This window comes from Mastigoproctus giganteus, chromosome 14 (genome assembly GCF_048544385.1).
Source record: "Mastigoproctus giganteus isolate SK-2022 chromosome 14, ASM4854438v1, whole genome shotgun sequence".
NCBI classification, from domain to species: Eukaryota; Metazoa; Arthropoda; class Arachnida; order Uropygi; family Thelyphonidae; genus Mastigoproctus; species Mastigoproctus giganteus.
The window spans coordinates 69,885,745-69,912,865 of NC_143588.1; the positions used below are offsets into that span (position 1 = coordinate 69,885,745).

The 27,121-nt window shown below is 37.6% G+C and overlaps 1 protein-coding gene across 1 annotated transcript in view; it reads right to left on the minus strand.

The window, feature by feature from the left end:
* Window positions 1-21,719, minus strand: part of LOC150075214 (glycine receptor subunit alpha-2-like) — a 47,715-nt gene extending 25,996 nt beyond the window's left edge. The window contains exons 1-2 of the mRNA XM_090389227.1: window positions 21,476-21,719; window positions 6,117-6,205 (exon numbers count right to left, since the gene is read on the minus strand). Coding sequence (XP_090245353.1) covers window positions 6,117-6,205; window positions 21,476-21,573 — 187 coding nt within the window. The 5' untranslated portion in view covers window positions 21,574-21,719. The remainder of the gene's footprint in view (window positions 1-6,116; window positions 6,206-21,475) is intronic.
* Window positions 21,720-27,121: the final 5,402 nt, after the last annotated feature.

Here is a 27,121-nt window from a genome sequence, read left to right on the forward strand (position 1 = left end):
TTGGATCACATATGCTGACGATGTCAAGCTCCCTACTAGGATATCGCCAGCCGACTGTGCAGCCGAAACCACTCAGCAAATCAATAGCAAACTGCAGGACATGGCTGACTACCTCAATACTTTCAACCTCCAAATCAAAATTTGGAGGTTGAAATAAAAAATTCGGCACAAATAATTTATTCATTAAAAGGCAGACCAACAACGTTGGAGCCTGTGCTCAATGGCTCCTCAGTTCCAAGTGTTCAAACACACAAAGATCTGGGTGTTGTTTTCGACTCCAAACTATCTTTCAACGATCACGTAAATCTCATACAGTCTAAGCTGAATTCACTACGCTGGGTCGCCAAACAACAGTTGCTCCACACCACCGACCCACACCTGGAAAAAAGATACATCAAACCTATACGCAACAATACTGTATGCTTCAGAGATATGGGCCTCGGCTGCCGAATCCAACATTAGAAGAATATTCTCTGCCGAATTCTGGCTTCTAAAATGGGCCAACAGCAAACTCCATCTTCCACCAGCTCTCAGCAGATGTCCTTCAATGATATTTCTCCGATGTAGGATGCTCCGATCCTACATTGGAGAAAGAAGGCTGCTGTTCACCATCAAGATGGCCACCGGTAAAATTACAGAGCCGAATTTCTGGGATCACTACTCTTGACGCATTCATCCCCCCTTATCTCCGGTCTTCAGCACAGCTGCTAGTACTAACCCGCAGATTCCTGCCAAAACAGATGCTTCCCTAACTGCAAGCCATCGACGGGGACCTCCAAGAAGTGGTCAACAACAAAGAGTACAGAAAGGGAATCCTCGTCGAACTGTGCTTTGTTGCCTTCCAATAATCTGATGTAACTTATGTTTTTCTCATGTATATCTCTTTTGTAAATATGTTTTGTGAATCCCTGGCACCACCATGCCGTGACGGGACTAATTGTATGTATATCATGCTGCAATTAAACATTCTATTCTATCTTGAAAGATTCGCAGTGGGGTTCCTAGTATGCAGTTTCTGTAAATTTAAATGATCCTGTAGGACCTGAGCCACATGTTCAGGTATGGTTAAACGGGATAGGAATAACGTACCGATAAAGGCCAATCAATGTAGTGGTGTAGTTACCGGGCCTGTTTTTATTATAGGGTTTTAGACGCATCAGCAACTTAGACCGAAGATATCATGCGGGAAGCTTTGGAAGATTTAGAGACTGGCATCAAAATGGAGGACTGAAGATAAACAACCTTCGTTATGCAGATGATACTGCGCTAATTTGTAATTCATCTTAAAGAAACTCTGAGGAGAGTATGTGAAGCAAGTAAGAAAAAAGGATTGTTTCTCAATGTGTGCAAAACTAAAATTATGGTGATAATCTCGGTTCCAGTAAAGTGAAGGTTAATGGGCGAGATATCGAAGAAGTTGATGAAATGACTACTTAGGGTCAAGAATAAATAAAAATAGTGACTGCTCAAACGATGCAAAGAGATGACAGGCAATTGCTAAAATGTTTGTCGTTGATCTGATAAAATTATGGAGAGATCATGATCTGCCCCTAAAGAAGAAACTGAGAATCATTGATTCGTTAAATTTTCCAGTTACCACTTATGGATGTGAAGGATGGAATCTGAGGCATTTGAAATGTGGCGTTACAGTAGAATACTGCGTATTTCTTACTTGGATCAAAGAACATATGAGTGAGTATTGAATAAAATTGGCAGACCTAAAATTCTTCTTCATAGCATCAACAAAAGAAAACTTAAGTTTTTTAGTCATATAGTAAGAAGAAAACTTTCTGTTGAAGAATATAATGGAAGGAAAAATCAAGGAGAAGAGGTGCAGAGGAAACCTGCAACCAGGTGGAAGGATGGGATCAGTGAACTTCTGGGCATGACACTTTGCGATGCAGTTGAAGGAATTTGTTGGAATACCTCCTCAGGGAGCTATGTGACTGAAAGAAGAAGAAGAAATTGTGTGGGATCTGTGGACGAAAAACCCGAGTTTCCACGAGAAAAACACCATGCTACTCTGGACTAAGACCAACTAATCATCCACGCTGTTAAAAATGCCCATAATTCCTCGCGCCGTTGATCGAATTAGAACCCTTGGGTATTTTCCACCATTCATTTATTAAACACACAATTTATACAATCTCAAAGTTATATATATTTTCCACCAGGAGAACGGTGATTATAATTACTGCGAAGACAGTTCTGTGGAGGTATATGTCATCTCAGTGAGCTAACATCAAATTGCCTCCCGGGCTTTCGCCCATATGCGACTTATTCTCATCTGTCTATTGCAACAGAGCATCTAGGAGAAATCAAGAGCAATAACAGCACACCTGGGCTCCCAGCTTCAAAAAGGGAACATCCCATAGCTTCCATAGTTAGCTGGACCCAGCTCAATGGCTAGATAAAATCACCAGATTCAATATGCTCGCAGAACAACCAAACCCTCTTCTATGTCCCGACCATAAATGAATTACAACAAAGCATCTTACATTCCATCACCATCTCTACACGCTAGCTAATATCAGCGATAAATTCGCTTCCAGCGACTGCGGGGCCAACAGAGTGCCACAATTCATGGTGAAAAGCCTTAGCCTGTTCATCCTTCAACCGCTCAGGTTCATCTTGAACAGCGAAATTCTGACCACAAGAGTCTTTCCTAAAGCTTGGAACAGCTACCTTGTCAGACCACATCCAAAAGTTTGAAACTCTACTGAAGCACCTCCAGCCGATATCTAATTCATCAACGCTCCTAAAACTCCTGGAAAAAAATACGCTGCCCATCTTAATGAATCACATCCTTGTAGATAAACCGCCATCGGAAACCAGTCCACAGTGACGAACCTTCTTGTAACCACACATACTATATTGTCTGCTTTTGAACTGCACGAGGAACTCGCAATCAGTTACCTAGATATTTAAGCTGCCTTTGACGCCATCAACGTGTGGGAACTCCCCCTGCTTACTTGAAGCCCACTATCTAATCCAACGTAATATCTTCTGGTTTATTATCGTGAAAACTTCGGTTTCACGCTCATGTTACCTCAATGATAGGGTATTACAGATTGATGCCTATGGACAATCGCACAAGAAGGTGATCTCTGCTGGAGTTCTACAAGGAGGAGTCCTGTCTGGCTTGCCATTTACAGCCATCCTCGCGCCTCTAGACCGTAACAACGAGAAAATCATCACTGCAGACTATATAAAAATTCAAACGTCCATTGCCTTCAACAATGATCTTGAGGCTACAGCATGTCTCATCAACGTCCACCTCTTACCTCAAACAGTATGGACTCTCAATCAGTCACCAAAAAAAAAAAACAGAACTAACGGTGTCTTCCCTCGAATCTACCTCTACATTAATAGCCTCAACATTCGGTGGAATTGTAATATCTGCTACTCCTACCCACTCAGATTTGGGAACAGTATTTGACCCAAAACTTCGGTTTTCTGCTCATGTAGGCAAGCTCACATCTAGAGCAGCGTCTCTTTGATGGGCAGCTAAACAACAATTAATCTATGTCAAGGATCCTCAAATAATTAGGAAATTCGTTAGAACAGTAATTTATTCTCCACTCCTCTATGCTGTTGAAGTATGGGCATCAGCAGCTACTACAACAAAGAAGTCAATCTTTGTTGCAGAGTTCTTGCTCCTTAAATAGGCCAACCAGAAAGCTTGTCTCCCACTACATATCAGAATTACAACCTTAGTCACGTCACTGGGAATACAGCGACTGCCTGATATTATTGAAATACAGCCACAGTTAAGATGATCACAGACCAAATCTCAACACTGTTCATTTGGGATTCGTGTTACTGGCAAATACCCTAGCCAAAATTTCAGTCGACCCCGATGCTCTGCTCAAAGCATCGGAGACTTCATATCTCAGATCGCTTCCTCCCAAATCAAATGCTAACAAAAGTACAGCACCTCGATGCCGACTTGAATAAGTTTTGCACCAATAAAACCTACAGGAAAGACGTTTTAGCAGCTCGCTCCAATCCTAGAAGCCAATAAGAACAAGTTTGTGTTTCTCTCCACACCATCTTCCAAGCTCTCCTGTGTGGGTAAAGTCCAACCATACCCAGACGTCTTTAAACAAGAGCGCATCGATGCGTCTCCATAGAGAAGGGCCATTCGTGTTTAAATCTGTAATGCTGTGGCGTGTAAGTACAGTTAATACTGCATTATGTGAGGAATAATGATAACATATTACATTTTCCTTAATTTTTATATCGTTGTGTACATAATTAATTATTTATTCTGATGTGAGTCCCTGGCCTTTGGCCGTGAAGGGATAGTTTCAACTTTATTTATCTACATTGTATTCATCTAGTTGCAATAAAGATTTTCTCTCATTAATACTGTTAAACAACAAGCAGCAACCCCACTCGAGTTAACTCAAAAAACAAAAAAAAAAAATTATCGATTGCCCATTTAACCTCGTGGTGGGAAGGCCATCTCACCTTCGCCACGGCTTATCGTCCTCCCCAAAAGGAGGTAAGTCTCTACTATCTTAATCTGGATCTCTTTCATTTCAATGGAGGCAGCCATCATCTGGTCATTTGTCTTTAAAGTATTAAGTGTCACGATGGCAGCTTAACAGAGAAGATACGGTACGATGGATTACATCGTTAGCCAAAAAGAATAGGTATCCTGACAAAGTGCATCGAAGATCATTGAAGAAACAAGAAGCAGATTTAGAGAAAGAACGCCAAAATCGATCAACTTAGGAATTATCACCATACCCTAAGCTCCAGTCATTACCTGGACCATAGCTCGAGTGACTCAAGATTTCTATATCCTATTAATTTTACGCGTCCAAAGTCACTAAAAATAACATTCCAACAACTCAGAGAAACCATCATTAACCCTACAGATCCAGTATCACATGAAGGTGGGGCCAAATATATGTAGGCGAATCGTACAGAAGATTCATGGCAAAGTTAGAACATACAGTATGGAAGGGTAGACAAGTCCAACCCCACCCTGCATGCTTTAGACTGCAGGTTATGATCCATTTCCCTACTGCCTATAGATTCAACAATACCATAAAATTCAAGGAATTCTTTTTTTGATCAGAAGCTGTAGAGAAAAAGCTATCAATCCGAAAGAAGATGTCAACTCCAGGACAAGAGTACCTTCACTTATTTAAAACTCAGCTCCTCTATAGCAGATTAATCAAAAACAAAACCAGAGTTCCAGCGAAGCGGGAGACAAAATATCCAACAAATCAGCGAAAATTCTCCCAGGACAACCATATAGAACACTCCAAAGAAGGAGAAACTCATAACCCTGTCTTTGGTTTATTTCATTCAAAAATATCTCTTAAAACTGCTCGCAGCTATTTAAATTTAAAAAATATAATAATTTTAAATAAAAGTTACATAAACTATTACAATTATTAAAATAGTTAAGTATTATCATTAATTTAAAGATAATTATCTACCCACGCTATACCTTTCGCTCAAGATTTACTTTCGAATCAGTTAAGAGCATAATCTGGCGCTGATCACAAATTCAAAATCATTTAAATTATTTTCTCTTAGCTTAACTTCTGTTCTCTAAGATTTCATAAAATAAAAAGCCAATTATGAATACTTTACTGGATGTTTTAACAAGGGGGCGCCACTGTGCTAAATATGTTTTTATAATTCCTCTAATAATGGTCATGAAAAATATGAATAACACTAAGATAAAAATATAATATAATATCGAATAACGTCTATATGACAGTTACTTAAAATGACTTAAAATATTTTTCTAATTTACTGATTGTTTTACAATTACTAATATTGGAAAACTAAGCTTTAAACTGAAACATTCATTAAGCGTCACCACTGCACATGCGCAGAAGCAGTCTTTCAACAAGGAAGACTTGTATGTGGGTATATAGGCCTGTTTGCATACTGTTGAAAGGTTTATTTGAATGCCAAACATTCAAATAAATCTTAGCTGCCCTCATGGCTATTTTCGCTACAAGGAACACCCATATTTCCTTTATTTCTGCCACTAGTGATTTCCCAAGTTCCATTAACTTTTAATTATTATTTTTTTTTTTTTTTGAATACTTCCCGATTAATAGAAAAAAAAATGGTTGATCACTTACCCAAATGACTACTTGGTAGGGCCCTCCTGTCATAATCTTTTAACACCTGGTCCAGCATATCGAGGTCATAGGTAGTGTCACTTGTGTTCCTGTAAAAAATGAAAATTATTTAAAATAATGGATTCCTTTCTGGAGTAACTACAAAAATTATTTTAAAACTGAATGTCACAGTACATTATAAAAGCTTTATTTATAGTTGCTATCAAGTTTAGCAATGACGTCACACTACCCATGTGACTGGTGAGAAATGTGAAATACTAAAATTCAAGCGATAGCATACGGGACCACGGTGGCCTTGTGGCAACGTTGCCGGCTTGCTGAACAGCTGATCGGGGTTCGATTCCAGCACTATCCTTATGGGAATTTTCCCAGGGGCATTCAGCATTGAGTTTGGCGGTCTCAAACCGTGGTCGTGAGGTTTTTCACCGGGATTGACTCCGGTTTTCCCCTCACAACAGACAAACCGCCCTTCGCGACGAGGGATACACGAAAATTTGATAGGGCTAGGGACGTGTAGAGATAAACTGCCCCACTAACCCCCTTCCCTCTTGAGGGAAGGGGGTTAGTGGGGCAGTTTATCTCTACTAACCCCTTTCCCTCAAGAGGGAAGGGGGTTAGTAGAGATAAACTATGATCAGAATAGTAGAGATAAACTATGATCAGTTAGTAGAGATAAACTATGATCAACCCACCTTATGATGGTGGCGCGGCTACCCCACTAACCCCCTTCCCTCAAGAGGGAAGGGGGTTAGTGGGGTAGCCGCGCCACCATCATAAGGTGGGTTGCAGGCAGTCTATTTAACAGACATGTTCTGCTCCTTAAAAGAATGCAGCTGCAGCTCAATTATTCGATTAAAATGTTCAGCAAAAATCAATTGCTGGGGTTTGCACCTGCTGCAAAATATAAGTTTGTTACAAAGAATAAAAAGGTAGTTAATGTGCTCAGGCGCTAGAAAACATTAATAATTCACGATTTACAGCAAAAAGCACTAGATGCGAACAGAAAAAAATGTTTCTGCGCATGTCAGCAAGCATAATATCCACTGCTTCAGCTACAGTATATGGATAGCCCATGTGATATTTATTCCAAAAAAAAAAAAAGAAAAGAAAAAAGATTGCTGGAATTCTATTCGTGTGATTTTAATGAAACGTAGTAAGGGTCAACAAATCTTTCTTAGAGACCAAAATATAAAATTTCCTTAAAACCCACCCATTGGGAACAGTTATTACATGCAGACGGACGGACGGACGGACATTATAATACTGTCTAAGCAGAGCAATTTGGTTTGCTAATTATGGGATGAAAAACACAAAAGAAGTCAGTTAATCAGCTCCTACTGGAAGTATAATTTCGAATGGTGATGGAAGTTGAATAATCAGTCATATGCATTGCATCCCTGCTTGTACCATCACTTAGAAAATGTTAATAATTAGCTACAGTACTACACTAACTTTTGCAATTTATATATAATTTTAAAACAAATTATCCAGTTTAATATTTAGATGTTGGGGATAGTCAAAAAACGAAAGAGAAATAAAGCTAATATAGATAAAATGTCAAATTAGAAAACTCTAATTTAAAAGTAGAGTATTTTGTTTCTAGTACCAAATTCCACAACGTTAATGGTCTACTCTCTGAAGATTTGTACTTTATAATGAGCACAGGCGTCTAGATTAACATTAATCTTAACGTTAGTTCCGGGATGTGATTATATAACGAGTTGGTAATCACTGCTTTCAAACCAGGAGAAATGAGATATTCTGACCGCAGAATGTGGCGAGTGAACTTTTGGTTCTTTGATGAAACTCCGTGAAATAAACTGAACTTATCGAAGTAATGTAGCGGATGTAATTAGGGATGTTTGAATTAATGTGCTGAATACGCCGGATCTACGTTTAATATGAAATTATAATGAGGAACATACCCAGGGTGCATGGTTTGGTTAAACTACCATGGCTCTTCTGAAGTTTTCAAAAGAAGAAAAGAAAGATTCAGGTAGACAATCGTGTATTCTACTTTATTTTGGACTAATACAAAGATGGGTTGTATCAATGGGCTCAAACCCAGGCCATACTGCGCCGAATATACAATAATTTGTCTGTTCTGGTCTGTTTGCTGGACGAACACCCCAAGATTCCAGGAACTGAGACCGATTAACTCTGCTACGTTCTGAAAAAGGCATAAAACTTCCTCGTGTCATTGATGGAATTCGAAGTAGTCTTTATTCCCCCCGGTATGGGGAGGACGATGATTATACCAACTGTACTACCCACGAAGACACCCGGACTATAAAATTCAGGGTTTGAGTCCATCAGTGACTTGAAGAATATGTTATGGCATCACAAAATTGCATATTCTCTATGGACGATTTACGGGATGAAAGGTTGAAAATCACAGTTTTTCATCCCTCAAATCGAATAATTCAGCAGTGATATATATGCACACACGTTTTGCTTTGGTACTAATGGATCACTTTGGAGATTAATGGTAATAATCCTATGGTAACTTCGTTTAAAATCTTTTATAATAACGCAAACAAGTTGAACTTTTCCACGAAAGTTTAAACTGTCGAGTTCGAAATGTAAACAACCCTCTTTTTCAAACAAATTACTGTTACACGTTTGCTCGCGTTTTATTTCAATTTCTAATGATCTTCAGCAGCACCAGAATAATGCTACCAACTCTTTGATTTGTCGATTATCCTTGAAAATAAAATATCCGAAAACTTACAGAGAAACGTAAGAGATGATGATCTCTGGCATACAAATCGTTTTCCTCTCCTCTGAGCACGCCTCCTTCATATCTCTCAAAGGAGCTGCCGCCTTTACCAAAAAAATCTTATAATAAAACCTGCCAGCGTAACCACTTTACTACGTGATAAATTCCAGAATGCTGATATCCCTTTTGTTATATCTGGTGTTCCCCCCATCTACCTCTGCTTGGTTTATCTCCTCTGACATTCAGTGTCATAGCCATTGGTGGTAATTGTGATTCGTTACTACCAACTGGTTTTGCCATGACAACCGAGAAAGATGGAGTTATCATTCTTCAGGGAATACCATTCGTCCTCTTGTAAACTGGGAAGTTTGGAGCAGTAGAATGAACCCGAACGCATGGAAATAAAACGCAGGACATTGGAATCAAACATTACTTCGATGGCAAACACGAATAAAGTACATCTCTACAATTCGCGTGAGTTGCTATGGTCACAATGATTGAACGTTATGAAACTGTAAAGTTGGGAAACTTATTCCATCTCAAATGCGCAAAAATGTGAAGAAATTTTAAAGTGAAAAATGTATTTTAACAATACGTCTCTTGTAAGATCTATTCGTGATATACACTGAGCTGTGAAATACAAAAGGACAGATATTCAGAGCAGGGTTTCGTTGTCTGAGAAACCGGTTATTGTTAGTGTTTAATACACTTACTGGCCAAAAAATTAGAAACCTTTTGCAAGAGATTAAAAGCAAAGAATATCACTGGTAAGCAGCCATCTTAAAAGTGTACAATAGGTGGAAGATTAAAGGAGAAAGCAACTCTCCTTTTATCTTCCGCTAAAGAAAGAAATGTGGCAGAAAGTCCATATTCAGGACTAGATCGCAGGAGAAGCGAATTGTGCATCACAATAGTCCAATGTCCAGCAAATGACTGAAAAATTCAATTTAGGAAAAGAAAGACCCAGTTCCAACCGAAATCGAGAAGATACACGCTGAAGATAGCTATGCAATGGGAGTTAAAGAATCTGAGATTTGGAGTCGAGACTCGTTGGATCATGTGGTCTGACGAGTCTCGATTTGCATATCTTTGCACCAATGGTATCAATGTTGGCGTCAATCTCATGAAGCCATGCATGGATACTCTTTCGTGTCCATCACTCAAGCGGCTGGAGGTGGTATCATGGTATAGACTGGGTTCGCTCATGCGAAGGTTGTGTTACCGCCAGCGAATATCTTTCTGGCATATCAGACCAACTTTATCCTGCAGTGCTTCATTTTTACCCGGATGGCAATGAATAGGACAAACGCAACTATAACTATCCATCGTGAAAACATTTGTATCTGAATGCGTTGAGGAACATTCCTAAGATTTCCAACATCTACCCTGGCCTAATTCAGGCCTCTGAATCCAATTGGGAACATCTGGTATATGCTGAAAAAAGCAGTTGGGCTTCGCTTTTCTTTTCCGACCACGGTACAGCAACTAACAAATACCATATCCTGATGGAAGAATGGTCAAATCTGGAGCTAGACTCCCTCAAACACCTAGTGGAATCCATGCCACCACGAGCACGGGCTGTAATCGGGCAAAAAGGTAGCCCTACTAGATACTGAATAAAAGTTTCTAATTTTTTGGCCACGGACTATAGTTACTTGCTAGTATTAAATATAAACAGACTACGTATACAACAAAGAACTATTATAATATTTTAAGTCTCCTGGATTCTGTCACGTGCCTTTTTTGTTGGTAAATTACAATTACGGCATTTACCCGATAATTCTCTTAAAAAATCGAAGGTGGCTGTTGCTTGATATTTATTGATAATTTTGATAATTGACCTCTATTGATCCTACTAACATTTTGCCATCTAGGGAGGTATTCTGTACCAATTGAGTGAATAAATAAAAGTAAAAAAATGGAGCACTTATTTACAACAAAGCAGATACATGCCAAAGTGAGATATGGCTCAGAAATCAGTGCTACAAGGGCCAAGTTAAATATTCATGAACTGATAAACGTCAGAATCTTGCGCAGGAGGTGTATTAAATATTTATAAACTCCTCGCGATAGCTCTTAGAGGTTGCCTGGACAGTAGTTGGGAAAGCAAGTTCCCCAGCCACGTTTTTCTTGCTAGTCGAAGTAAATAGTGTTAGATCCATCTGTTGTGTACATAATCCATGAGGATGGAGAGAGAAAAGGATTCTGAAGGGAGCAATGTTCTTCGGCTAATTGCTCCGGGAACTCAAGAGTAACGGGAGACCATGACTACGGGATTATAACCCTACATTAATGTAAGTTAAACATTAGTGCGCGTGCTTGTAAAGTCTTTCTTAAAGTAACACGATAGCCAGCAAACGTTGCGAACACCAAAGGGAAATTTACGTCCAAAGTTACTTTGAGTTTGAAAACATCGATTTAGAGTCGAGTTACAGATGACTTGCTTGTCTTAGGTGATTCTGTGTGCCTTAACAGACTTTGTCTGCCTTAATGATGCTGATTTATTTAAAAATCTAATTTAAAATCCCTCAATAGCTCCAACTAGTACTCGAAATCATTACCAACGAGTTTTAAAATAAGGATTTCTGCTTTCTAGTTTGAATTCTCCATTATATCTGAGATCTAAGGTTGGTTTCTATACATATGAGATTAAAATAGAACGTGTTCAGATTAAAAGAGCACGTACTGGTTGAATCCGCTTCCAATATAGAAAGAAACATTCTATATTGGAACTGGATTCAACTAGTTCAGTAGGTAAGCATCACCAAGTTATTGATCTCCAGCAACAAGACAAAAATAATGGGCAAGAGAACTGTCAATAGATCACAAAGAAGGTTTAATTGCTGTTTCCAAGCAAAGAGTTCTTAAGGGAAACATTGAATTAATTAACAAAGATGAACAGCTAAGCTCGAAGTACGTTAGAAGCCAGCGGGGTGTAAAAATTACGATTTCATCAAGCAACAGTGATGGAGTGTAAACTTCAACTCGAACATCCTCATCGGTGGCTGAGCAGTGTTTATGGTCTCTCTTAGGTCCTACACCACCATTATATCTGCATCGCTTAAAGAGGTTTAATTAAATTAAGACAAACCAAAAAGGTCAATATCCGAGAGTTTGAGCTGACCTAAATTTCGGTTAAGAAAAGGGTGTCAAGATACAGAGTAATTGAAGAAATACTCATTAATCAGAGCTAAAATATCGCCGCTTGAAATTAATCTCAAGATAGTTTGGAAGTGAAGTGGAAGTCGGGTTTTATTAAGGATAGTGAGCTGTGCATGGTGGTAAGTTCGTAATACATCTTGGCTTTCATTTCCCGTGAAAGTTCCCTTAATTAAGAGGTCACATCTATAAGTGAATGTCAATAAGAAAGGCGATGTTAAGCTACATTTCTTTACATGGACAAAAGATGCTCTAACCTTTATATTTTTGGGGTAATTTCAGTAAATTAGACACGCGATTAACTACGTCACTCCAGATTAATATTGGGATGGGAATCCTTATAAAATGCCCATTTTGGATAATTAATTGTAGCAGTGACATTTTTCTTATCCAATTAACTTCGCGTCTTTCTAAGCAGCTAAAGCTGCCAACCCTATTTAGAACTCTTAAAAATCCTCTTCTTTTCCGTGTCCATCTTCATAATTGTGCCAAGATCATAAAGCTCCTGACGCACTCCACCATTTGATTCCTCACAATGAAAGAGAAGAATTCTCCTTCTTTTAAAATGCACTGTTTTGGTGTTTTTCAGTTCAACTGACTCCTTTTGACATCTTCCCTGCTTTCGCTGTCATACATCTAAGAGCAATTTCGTTTTGTTTTTCTTTTGAGCAACCAACCAAGCATTTCTCACGTTTTTGCACGCCAAACATTGCAGGCTCTCTATTGTACAACCAAATTCGTTTTTTCTCCCTTTTATCGAGATTTGATTGTCACAGAGGATGAATATTGTTATGTGTCTGGATAAAAGAAACTTGTTAGAATTACTGGAGTTTTCCCTTTGCTATTTATTTGATAAACAATTGCGAAACCAAAAACATTAAATCAGCTCAAAATATATTTCTTCCCAGGCCAAACTCGACAACATTTGTTCACATTTCTCAACAAGATTTGCATATAGAGAATTATATGCATGTTTGGCTTTTCAACTATACTTTAGCGATAAATTAGGGGTTGTTTACATTACTCAGGTTTCAAACGCTTTCAGAATTTGAATATCGTTAGGTTGGAATACATTGCCGCGGTATTCATTCTAGTGTGGTCTTGGATTATCGATCTGGGTGTCATAGCTATAGTCCATGATATCGTATATGACCTTTGCGGTCATTTCAAGTTCTCTCAGTGGCTATGTCGCTGTTGTTCCAAAGTCTGGGTTCGAACTGAGTGTTCGCTAGAGGGATTTTAAATGTAGAATCAGATTTGAAGATAGTTTGCATATCGCCTTTTCGCCAATATCCAGTTTCTGGACAGGGAAGGCATTGGTACAAGCCAGAAAGTCAACAGAACCATTATTCAATGATGTAAAATTTGTTTCATATATAGTTCTTTCTCTTCTTACAAGTGAAAGAAGGAAAAGCCTTGCCTGGAAAAGCTAAAAGACATTTCAATAGACTGGACTTGGACCTTCTCCAATAAATAAGCTGTGTCGCCCTCTGAATCGTTTTCCTTGTATTACACCTACAGTGTCAGATACGGTGACTTCATCAGTTCATTTGGAGAGGAAAAATTCGATGTTAGTCAACCAACTGGAGAAACAGGGCGATTAAAGTTCACCCACTCCGACACAACTTGCAGCCGAAACTAATTTAGGGAAAGCGTTCATATTCATTAGTAGACCATCCCCACAAAAGTATTCCAATACCACAGAGTTACTGAGCGATGCGGGCAGTCACGTAAGGGACAAAATATTGGAAAAATCCGTGATAAGATTTGCAGATATGCACTAATATGGTGTTGAACCGCCATTAAAACAGCTTGTATTCTACGTGGGATAGATTCAAATAAATCTTCTTGTCTTTAGAGGAACATTGGACCATTCTTCATGGAGGAAAGTTTAAACTTTCCATAAGTGATGAAAGTGGACGAAATGTGGTTCTCAACTCCAAATATGCCCGCAGTAGCTCAATAACGTTTTAAGTTTGGTGATTGTGCAATTCATGGATATGCTTAGCCTCAGATTCATGCTTCTCAAGCCAAGAGTGGACACATCTGGCCGTGGGTATTGGAGCATTATCATCTTGAAATATGGCATCACTTGTGGGAAACAATGTTTGCACCATGGGATGAACCAAGTAACTCAGAATATCAAGACAATCAGTGGCAGTAATTCGCCATTTCAAGGTGATTATAGGACCTAAAGAATACCAAGATACTGCTCCCCAATCCATTATTTATCCTCCATCATGTTTGGTGGTTGGCATAAGACAATCAGGATGATTGCCGTATTACGGCGATCACCTGGGAACCAGGGTTCCCAGGTGATCGCCTTCCTGGTGGTGACAAAATGCCCAGAAATAACTAAGACTGATTTGGAAAAAACGCCGCATTGCACATTTACGTATATACTGACTGATGACTTCATTAGAATCATGTAATAGAACGATGGTTCACTCTTCGTACAGTTTACTGCTGTGACGCATGTTGCATCTTAAAGGAGAAGACTGGGTTAGGAGTATAAGGCCGTGCTGGGTACGTTCTCACTAGGTGAAGCAAAAACCGGAAGGGACACAAATATAAAACGTTTAGGAAGTAAAAGAAGGCTGGATCTCGAGAAATTTACCAACAGGTAGCGGGTCGTAGGTAGGACATTGAAATAAATGAACTTCCCAAAGCGGAATTGAATGGTCATATCGTATTGATGGGAAAGTATCGCTGATTTTATGGAGGTTAATCTTAACAAACCCATTGTCTTTCAGTCAACCTAGATTGCTGCCATATCTGTCTCTCTTCTTTTTCTTCTCAAATCTCCAATCCTGGAATACCTGAATAACAGCCATCGATAGCTTAGTGTAGATAATATGTGAAAAGACGTGTCTAAAATGTCAGAAAAGAAAAATCTCCTCTCTGAACCCTCCACGCCCAAGTCCAGGAATGGGTTCTCTTTGTCAGATATTTGTAAATACCCCACCTACCAATCACCTATAATAAAATGGTTAATTATGGAGCTTGTACAGTTGTAAATTATATTTTTTCTTTACTCATATCTCGATCATCGATTCATGCTTTTCATCCGCCTTTACTTTCTCCTGAACTCCAAAGAAAACCGCTAAAAAGAGAATTCAAATATTTCGATAGTTAACTGGCAAAAAAAAACAAACGTAGAGGACTCTCAGTTGAAAAATAAGTTGCAAACTTTCGCCCTTATCTGACAACACTAGCATCGTTTATCTTCCCTTCCTACACCAGTTAATTTATCCATGCGATCTGCTTTCCTCCCACCCGTCTTTCCTTATTACCGGTAATCCTTCCCTTTTTCCATGGAACTTCCATGTTTATCTGAGCATTTCCAAATGTAAAATCGATGTGATGTAACACCAGGCAGCTCCCCTCAGTCATTTTCAAGACAAACAAAACTTTTTCCTGCTTTCTTCATTTGTTTCTCTGTTCTTCATTTCAATCATCGCTCTACCTCCGGATCTTCATTTTAATGTTCTCGGAAGCGTCATTTCTTTCTTATTCTTCTGTTAAATATTTGAGAACTTCTTTTAAAAGGCTGCGAATGTGCAAAAACATCTATGAAAAATAAATGAAGTGCAGAGTGGAAACGTATGTAAAAAGACTTGCTTTTGATCATGTTAAGAAAATATTCCTTTCAACCATTACTGAAAAATCAATGAAAATATCGCAGAAATCGTATAAATTAGCGCCAACTCTTCCTACAAACCCAAACCACTCGTTGTGCAGGAAGAGGTGGTTCTAATTTATACGATAAATAACAAGGAGTTGCAAGTTCCAGTCTGTTTATAAGGAATTCCATCAACATCTTGTTAAGTAAGTTATTTGATTGATATGTAAACATTGAACAGAGTGAAGCTTCAAGTATACGAGGCCGTTGGGGGCTATTTTGGTACCCAAATTGTACGGGATTTATTTTCTTTGGTACACTCACTAGTCAGTATCATCAGAGCCAAAACACGTTAGCGTAAAAGGGATATATACCACCACCAACGCAGGCAAAGGGAACTGCTTGTTTTGTGTCCAGCTTTCTATTGAGTGAAAAAGAAGAATTGTTTGAGGAAATACGTTGCTGAAAATCTTGCATCTAAAACTGATATAGCCAAGTCGCGCAAAATTTATCGGTTTTGCCGATAAGATAAGAATCCATGGCAGTATACAGATAAATAACCATACTCGTAACTCTATCCACATCTAAACTATTCCTGGTGTGGTAATTATTGGTGGTTGTACATTCCGCCGCAAGGTGTCGGTCCTTTCTGAAATCACTGTCCAAAATAAGAAAGGTCAATGCACAACAAAGCCCAAACAAGTTGAGAAATCTGTTTTCTGTAATTGAATACATGCAGTAATTGGCAAGCTTGTTTCACATGATTAGTGATTATCATGGACGCTGTTTATGACCTAAGCACGGGACAAACTTTCTTGTATTAATATCCGTGAATGGTGTTACCCATTTCTTATTACATTCCTAACATTCCAAGTATTTTTTCTCCAACGACTATCCTGACAATATCCATCCTCGACGCAGTGTCTGGAACGTAGTGAAATCACAGATGATAATAATTTATTTCTTCTTGGGCTTCTGCTAAAGGATGGTTGTCTAGATAAGAGGAATTTGTGGGATGTATCTAAGAGCGAACTGAAATTGTAGCAAAGATTTTCATACCCATACTGGCTGACACACCGGATTGTATTATATTAATATCAAATGCTCTGAACTGTGTTTTATTGCTTGGAAGTGAGGAAAACTCTTTCCTGGTGGAATATATGGTACTTGATCGCTTTATCAATTTAGAGAAAGCATTTGGTGGATTGTCTTCACACTAAAACAGTGCTCTCTATTAACAACAGCTCGTTTATTCAGGCTTCAGTAATTGGGGTGACACAGAAATTCGTCTGGATAATCCAAGATCTTTATTTGAGTAATGAAAAATGTTGGTTCCATTGAGGAAAACAGATTAGCATTAACCACATGTGCTTTGAATTCAGCAGATAATCTATAAAGGTACCAATCCTATCCTGTGTATTATTTATTAATCGAAATTAGAAAGAATTGACCGAAGTTCTATTTCTACTCTATTTTACTCCAAGAAAACTAAGACCACGAGGTTTTGTTGTTATTGTTTGTTTTTGTTCGATTCTATGATCTATTAGTTAAATTTGCTGGATGAAAAGTCCTACTGTTCGGAGATGAACATATCCGATCTCTGTCCGAGAACGATTATTAATAAACAAATATTTAACTTTTATTAATATTATTTATTACTTTATTTCATACTTTGAAACAGCAATATGATCAGAGGAAGTTTAACAACCGGTTTCCTTTCTTTCTTATAAGTTAAAGTATTTATTTTTACCTATTTGTTTTAAGGAAAATAAATTAGCGCAAGAAGTTGATGCTTTTCTCTAAATAGTCTTTTGAACACGTTTCAATTCTCTCTTCCAAAATCAACAGTCTCAGTTCGAGTTAACAGGCCCCCTTCTTTTTTCATCTGGTAGATTCAATGAATCAACGTGAAAAATCTTAGGAACCTTGAGGCTGAAAGGTCAAGGTTTCCAAGATGACGTCTAGGGCAATTTACTGAAGATAGATGAAGAAGAAATTCCTTAGGGAGGGAACCCACGTGTACTTTAAAACGACATTGGAAAGCGTAAAAATCACTAAATCTTGGGAAAAACAAATACAAGAATCAAATTATGTGGAATCGTGCTGAGACACCAATGGGTAAATTCTAAGTGACAATAAACTTGGATTGTTCGTAAACGGACCATTGTCTTTTGCAATCTCCAATCGCTACAGGAAGCCTGCCACCAGGTGAAAAGATTCTGTTCTTATTAGAGAAACTAATGTAGTCTGCTTATCCACACTGGATATTAGCGGTCTTTATGGTGCGAAAGGTTACTGACTTCAAGTAGACAAAGTTCTTTATTTCGTTCCGTTTTTGCTTCTTATCTCTGAAGTCCAGCATCGGATTCTTTGCTGGAGTACAAAAAGAAAGGAAATCGATACTGTTTCCAACTTTGTCCACTCTTTCAAAGAGTTTTTTTAATATGTTCTCCTACAGGAACTTTCAAATGTGAGGTTGATCTCAAAATAATCTACCCCAGTGTCCTCCTCCTCTTCTTTCAGGGATGACCCGCATTAAGAAATACCTCTGCGTAGATCCATCCATCTTGTCAAAGGGTAAAAATAGAGCATTGTCCAGAGTAGCCATCTGCGAAGACATTTTAAGATGTATTTGAACGGAGCTTAAGAAAAGATTAAACCCGTTTCCTCTCAGCCCAATCGTAAAAACTGGGTATGTTTAAAAAAGAGCTTCTCTCTCTCTTCTAAGCTTTTTTTTGTATTAAATAATCCGACGTAAACCTCCAATATAAAGTAGTGTCAGAGATTCGTGTATAATTAAAAATTGTTAGCAATTCCCGGGGAGTTTTTTTGGAGGTTACGTGGAAAATATTGTCTCACTAATTAGGTTGCCAACAAATTTCATCCCATAAAGTCGTTTATGTGGAACAAAGGCTGAAATACAAAATCGGATTAGCAGTAAATACGTAGACATTTTTTTCTGAATCTGTTAAGATGACCAGCAATGCAACAAGCTAGGAAATTATATTTTTCCTCAATACTCCCCATAAATTGGGAAGTGATTTTCGTACACTTTGCAACTCTTGCAGATTCATAGCACTCGAAGAATGTCAAAAGGAAAACACAAATACTTGTTACTACATCCTTCAACAGAACTTCTCCAAAATGGTGACCAGACCGAATCAGATGTGATATTTTAAACTATCAATACTTGCATCGCAACTCATTTCCACAAACATTTCTTTTTAACCTTCTTGCTTAATATCTTACAAGATCAAAAGATATTCATTCGAGGATCAACAGCAATGCCTGAAGCTTTTAAAGCCTTTTGATAATGAACGAAAAGGCAAATCTTTCTTCAGACTCTCCCCAAGAACGCTAGAATCACCAAATGAACTTATAGTTTGTAAACTACTTTACTAAGCAAAACTACAGCCCGCTTGTAGTTCATTAAGGGCAGATACAAGTTCTACCAACTTTGATACAGACTTTGAGATTGTTCAACATACTTGGAGAATATCCATACGAACTTCGGAAGTTTCTGAACGATTGGATTCCATCAGAACCTTTCAAAAGAACTGTACCAATGAGGTCGTTTCTTGTTGGGAAAATTCTATCAGCCACGCAGTTAGCTTGTAGAGAGTTAAGAACATCTGATGAAGGAAGCAAAACAGCTTCAGTTCATGCACAGACCACATGCACACGTGCGTAACTTAAAGGGCGACAAAGAAAAGGTGGAAGAGAAACAAACCCTAAACTTGTTCGGCTGGGATCCATTAAATGAGGTCAGATAATGGATCCCAATTAGCAGCTGGATGTGTTTATTTCCGCACGTATCTTTTTACTTATTCAAGAGTGAGATGAACACAACCACCACCTATATACATAATCATTTTACTATAATTTCAAAGCATGATTTATGTTTACTGAAATTTCAGAGTACATTTCTATTTTACTATCATTTCAGAGCATATTTTATTTTACTATTGTTTCGGAGCATAATTTATGTTTACTGAAATTTCAGAGTATATTTCTATTTTAATATAATTTTTGCATATTTTATTTTACTGTTATTTCAGAGCATATTTTATTTTACTATTATTTCAGATTATAATTTATGTTTACTGAAATTTCGTAGCTTGGAAAATACATTACTAAACAAAACTACAGTTCACTAAGTTCAGAGCATACTTTATTTTTCTATTATTTCAGAGCATAATTTATTTTACTATTGTTTGGAAGCATAATTTGTTTACTGAAATTTCAGACTATATTCTATTTTACTATCATTTCAGAGTATATTTTATTTTACTGTTATTTCGGAGCATAATTTATGTTTACTGAAATTTCAGAGTATATTTCTATTTTACTATTACTTCAGAGCATATTTTATTTTACTATTATTTCAGAGTATATTTTATTTTACTATTATTTCACAGCATAATTTGCCTACTGAATCGTAGTTTGTAAAATACATTACTGAGCAAAATTACAGTCCACTAGTTTAGAGCATATATTTTATTTTACTATTATTTCACAGCATAATTTATGTTTACTTCAATTTCAGACTATATTTCTATTTTAATATCATTTTTGCATATTTCACTTTACTCTTATTTCAGAGCATATTTTATTTTACTATTTTTTCAGAGTATAATTTATGTTTACTGAAATTTCGTAGCTTGGAAAATACATTACTAAACAAAACTACAGTCCACTAGTTCAGAGCATACTTTATTTTACTATTATTTCAGAGCATAATTTATTTTACTATTGTTTGGAAGCATAATTTATGTTTACTGAAATTTCAGACTATATTTCTATTTTACTATCATTTCAGAGCATATTTTATTTTACTATTACTTCAGAGCATATTTTATTTTACTATTACTTCAGAGCATATTTTATTTTACTATTATTTCACAGCATATTTTATTTACTATTATTTCACAGCATAATTTGTTTACTGAATCGTAGTTTGTAAAATACATTACTGAGCAAAATTACAGTCCACTAGTTTAGACATATTTTATTTTACTATTATTTCACAGCATAATTTATGTTTACTTAAATTTCAGACTATATTTCTATTTTACTATCATTTCAGAGCATATTTTATTTTACTATTATTTCAGAGTATATTTATGTTTACTGAAATTTCGTAGTTTGCAAAACACATTACTAAGCAAAACTACAATCCCCTAGTTCAGAGCATATTTTATTTTAACCATTATTTCAGAACATAATTTATGTTTACTGAAATTTCAGAGTATATTTTATTTTACATTATTTCAGAGCATAATTTATTTTTACATCATTTCAGAGTATATTTTATTTTTACATCATTTCAGAGTATATTTTATTTTACATCATTTTAGAGCATAATTCATGTTTACTGAAATTTCAGAGCATATTTTATTTGACTATCATTTCAGAGCATGTTTTTATATCTACCATTTTAGGAGAATATTTTTATTTTACTATACTTTTAGAGCAACTTTGAATATACATTAAAAATGAATCCTCAAAATAGACAGAAAAGGGAAGTTGTTGAGATACATGTCATCTTAAAATTCACCAGCGAAAGAGATCGAAACGAGCGAATCTACAGGTCGTTTACGCCGACATTTGAACTCTTTCCACCCAAGAAACAGCGGACAACATCGACTACGTCACGCACATACGTTTGCTACAGACAACACACGGGGAAAAAAAGCGGATCGGATCGTAGATTCTCTACGGCCGTTCGCGACGCCGGTAGAGTTTCTACGGCAAAACGTTAGGCCTAGTCGGAGGTTACTGACGCAGCCCCTTCTCCTCGCTCACGATCCCGTCGCAACAAGCGATTTATAATATTCATAAGTGAATAACGAAACTTACCCTTGACCGCGTGTGTGACGAGCCATCAACGACACAGTAGCCATGGCAATCGCGAGCAAAGTCGAAATCGATTTGTCCGTTAACACCTTTAGATCCATTACGGGGGCAGTCACGACCGAGGTCCGTACAACAGCGTGGGGATGGTGGAAAAAAGGAGTTTCCGATTGTGGGATAAGCTTACGTTGGACAGTCGCTCTCTCCCATCAGTCCAGATTCTTCTGTTCATTATATACGGTCTTCTGTTAGTTCACCGTAGTTTTTGATAGCTTCCGCACGTCCGCATACGCATGCGTACTACCTATCAAACCTTCGGTCCAAAATTAGAACCGCCGTGACGTTTTCTTTGCCAATGTTTAGGCTTCAAATTGCCGTTGGTTCGTGACAAACCGCCTCGTCTTCCTCGGTGGGGCTAGGTTCCGGTGGACAGTTGGTGGACTACCATATTTATGGGATGTAAACAAATGGAGGCGATGATAAACGCGCGGGGAAGATGACGATAATAATTTTCCATCAACGGAACGTCTGGAAACTCCAGAGGAGTAGCGATTGTGGATAAACGCCTTCAATACTGATATCGGGATAAGGATGGTTGGAATTTTAAGCGATTCGCTAACAATTTAAGATTTCCTGAACATTTCACTCCAAAGTAAATTCTGTATTGTCAAGATTTATTGAGAGAGTAAAGGGTGGGGATTCTTTTGGTTTAGAGATGTAAGGGTGGTCATTCGCGAGTTATTTATTTGATTTATGGTCAAGTTTTTGTTATTCAAATGGAGAATGTATCTCTCAGGTGGTTAGAGATTTCAAAAATTTGGTCGTTATAAGATGAAAAGACGCTTTTTTTTCTTTCCAGGAGAATAAATAAGTATTTAAAAATTGTGTGTTGTTTTCAAGGTCCTAGGGGGTTCGTTCTTGGTATTTTTAATTGGAAATTTCGACTGAATTCATTTAAAGAGGAAGAAAACCAAACTTTTCCAACCACGACACCATAACCTGTTGCGTCAAGCAATGGTGACACAAATTGATTTTGCGATAGAAGAAAAAGGTCCAGGTACGGATCCTTTCTAGACAGGAAGAAATCTTTATGGACTTTTACACATTGAGCTTAGCCAGTTTCGGGCGAGAATTCATGTTTTGTTCTCCTAGAAACTGAAGGTTTTTCATCCACCAAACAGGAAAAATACACGCGATTTACAGACACGATACTCTAACGCCTCGTGGTCCATCATACGAAAAAGAAGCGTGGGTTATATTCCAAAAAAATCACACCCATCATGGTGGGATTTCTGTTTGGGTGAAACTCGTTAAAATATTTCATTCTAGGGACTTAGCTCGCGATTTATTCAATATCGAGAATAATAATGGCTACATTTATACGCAAATACTTAAAACTGACCTCGTATTTCAACGAATAAACCGATTATCCGAACAATTCGATTATCCGAATTGGCGAATTTCAACTTACTTCTGATAATCGTCATATTAGCATATTTTATATTTATGGAGCTACCCTCCCAGGAACTTTTGAACCATAAAAACACCCTAAAAGTTATAAGGACCCTAAACCAAATAATCTTCCACTACCTATAAACAGAAATTGAAGTTTCTGTTCATTACTAGTAGAATATTAGTTTAAACAGAGAACTTGCTATCGAATCTCTTCGATAGAGAGAAGGGATTAAATATTATTGCCACGATCACAAACTATCAGAAGTTATAAACGTAATAAATACCTCCCGGCCCTTTCGACCACGCATTGCTTCTTTTTTTATATATATATCACTTTACTAAGCGCAGTAATGTGAATGTCCTTCCTGCAGTCATTTTCTATTTGTTTTGCCCAAAGGCCATTGAGAGTAAGATGACAGAAGAAAAAAAATCCTTCGTTCCAGCCCGCTAAACAAACTTAATCAAACGTTGGTCAGCGAAGTGTGGAGCGTTTGTGCGTGGGCTTCTCCAGACAGCACTCATCGGTGGCTTAAACTTACCCCAATAGTCAATAAACCAAGGAAAACCCAACAAACATATTTTTAATTACACGCTATTAGAATTGCCAAATACATGACCACAAGGGAAAGTTAAAGAGAAGATAGTGGAGAGAGGATGTAGTGGATAAAAAGATATTTTAATTTCATTTTGTTTATTTCATTTTATTTATTTTAAATACAACACTTCTCTGTGTTAACCAGTGAGCTTCAAGAGTCTCTTGGGGCTTTTTTACAACGTGGTTGAGTTAGTCGGTCTCAGGCGAGGATAGCATGGTTTTTTTCTTCTGGAAACTCTGGTTTTTCATCCACCAAACAGAAAATCGACCACAGAACACACCCGAAATTTCCAGATAATATAAACGGAGCAATATGGCCTTGGTCACTGATGCTCCTAAAACCTTACTACATAACAACAATATAACTGGACTTTTCTAGGCAGATGGCAAGTCCAAAGAACTCGGCATCAGTTGCTTCGGCCCTTAACGTACACCCAAACTAATGACAGAAGAATCGGATCGAGATCATTCCACATACGTGACAACTGACACAATGTGTTCGACCTTTCTTTTGGATACGTGAAGCTCCAGAACAAGTTTCGTGGATTGAAGTAGCAGACTCGTAGTATCAGTGATGTACAGGCAGAAACAAGGGACATTGGCGAATATGTACTGAGGGAATATCCAACAATAAAGCCTTTGTTGGCGTAATTGCCAAAAATTCACATTTATTTTGATGACACCTCGATAACCCCAAGGACTAGTTCCGAAAATTAAGTTTTGGATCATTAACCCGCTCAACTTTAGAACTTCCAGCCGCACGCTTCCCAGGTGGGAAGAAATTTGCAGACCTGAAGCAGCTTAATCCATTGGGTAACATTTTTCCTCGCAACTTCAGAGCAGCCATCAACACAATCAAAGAGGGTGTGATAGTTTCTTTAATCCTTAAGCGAATGATACAACATACCTCCTGCAACATTCAGAAGGCTTTTAGAGCCCATCCATGCCTTGCCATGTGGCAGCAAGTTGTTGTTGTTGTTGCTGTAGTAGGGTTTTAGGAGCATCGGCCATGTTGCTTCGTGTATAATGTCAATTTTCTGTTTGCTGGACAAAAAACCCGAGTTTCCGGGAGAAAAATCCATACCACCCTCGCTCGACACCAACTAACTCAGCCACGTTGTGAAAAAGGTCCATAAAAATCCTCATCCTCACGTCATTGACAGCAATCAAGTGAACTGCCACTATGGAAATCTTTAACACGTGGCCGAGTTAGTTAGTCTGAAACAAGGGCTGGGTGGTCCCTTCCTCCCAGAAACTCAGGTATTAAATCCGGCAGAGCAAGCAAACCGATCGCAGAATAAAATAAATTTACAAATATTATATATCGACACCTCGTGGCCTAAGTTTCCTTGTCGCCAATTCTAAACAACCAAATTTCCATATCATTATGCATAAACATGAGTTGTGTTTATTGCTACAAAATATAGAAGGACACAAAGGTGCAGTGGACGGCCCTGCCTGGCTATAAGCCATGCATTTTGCACATACTTAAGAGGGGTTATGAAGTTACCACACTGGTGGCACACGTCGAGAAACCAAGTTTCTCTTCAACAAGTGCGAATTCATTTAAAAGCTGATTGCCTTAAGAGCGATAGAAAATACATTTATTCTCTCAACATAACGAATCTAGTTTATTAAGTATCGACACCGGACTAAACGTATTATATCAGATAAGTGGTTTGCATTAAGCTAACAAAGCAACTGGGCCTTGGAAGATGGATTCCAAGTAAAACCATAAAGTGCACCAGCTTGCATCGCATTAAGTTATTAAATTATTTTACATTAGTTACAGCACTCTAAATGACAAAGCCAATATTTTAAAAAAGTACGATATGTACACGGTGATGAAAATTAAATTGCCCACTAAGAATTCAGAACACCTGAGTGTTGAAATCCTTCATTTGTACCAAACAAAAAGAAGAATATCCCCGTACAGAATCATCTACAATGGATAATTTGTAACCGAGATGTTCATCAAGAAACTTCAAAGTCAGGAGATTCAGAAGGTATAGAATTCGAACCATGTGAAGATTTAACAAAACAAACACGCATGAAAGGAAGTTGAGAAAGAAATAGCTGACCAGTGAAAAATCATTTAAATTATTAGAAGAAAATAAAAACACTTACACATCAGCGCAAGGAGAGATTAGAATTACCGTATTTTTCGGATTATAAGACTCACCCAAGTAGAAGGCGAATTTTGGGAACGGATATTTTATTGAATATATCTGAAACACAAAATCAAAGTGTTTATTAAACAAAATATCCGTGTAGTACCAATTTAATTTGTCTTAGCGTCTCAAAAAGTCTGTATAATCCCACTCTTCATTACAGATGTTATAGTCTAAGCCGTCCATCTTTCTCAGAGTTCATCGCGTTCAGTGTTATGTAGGACATGGCCTATTTCTTGAAAGACTTGAGATTTTTAGAAAGTGGCACTATTTTACTGATTTTTTTTTTAAATTTTAAATAATAAAAGTGGGATGTGTTAGGTAACAAAAATATAACCTGATTAAAACAAAAAAACTGTACTGCGTGCACCTTATATATATTTGGACCATAAGACAATTTTAGGCGAGTGTGTTTTGTAGTCCGAAAAATACGGTATATTGAAAAACAAAACAAAAAAGATCGCTGAAAACAAGGCAGATAATGAGTTAAGCCAAGACTTATTAAAAACAGAAATATCCAATTTTTGTGGCAAAATTACATGTCCATCAGTCAGTAAAAAAAAATTATTCGAAGAGAAAACCTTTTGAGATTAAAATGAGTTTCAACAAAAGCCGCAGAAATATTTGTAAAGAAATTAAAATTTTGTTTACTTTGCCATGCTTGGTAAATTGATGACACATAAAGGACGAACAGTTTGCCACATAATGAGCCACGAGTCCATAATGAAGTTGTAAGAGTTCACTCTACCTGAATGAATAGGAAAAAGATTAATATGCAAACTAGGGAGGAATTAACAAGCGGATATTATATTCTAGGAAGAGGGGCTGTTTAAGAAAATCAGGTCAAGAAAGTGACTAATGTCTTGCCGTAATTAGTCCACCTTCCAGTCCAGCTAGCAAGAAGAAACGCCGGACAGATGTGGCAGGTCATCTTGACCAATTAAAGGAAGGAGTCGAGTCTAATTCCACAGAACAGGTGTCGTAAATTCACAGGTTCTCTGGTCCAGACTGCATAAATCTATTGAACGGAGGATCTGGGGTAGACAAAGGAAGGAGATAGAACGGCCACATTGTCCATTCACTCTTCCAACCAAAGCATGTCAACAAACAATATCCAGAACTTCAGCTTCAATAAACGGAGACTAATTTCCGGATTTCTATTGATCCGATTTTAATGAAATTTGGGAAGAATCCACAAATCGTTCTAAAGAGGGAAATATAAATTTCATGAAAATCCATTCACAAGGAGTTCAGTTACTGCAGGCAGACGGATGGTGAAGGAAACAATAATTGTCCGATTTCTATTGCTTCGACTTTAATTAAATTCAGATGGCTCGAAATGACCAAAATATAAAATTTCTTGAAAATCCCTTCACCAGGAGTCCCATTGTTACATGAGGACGGACGAACGGACATAAAGGACAACAATAT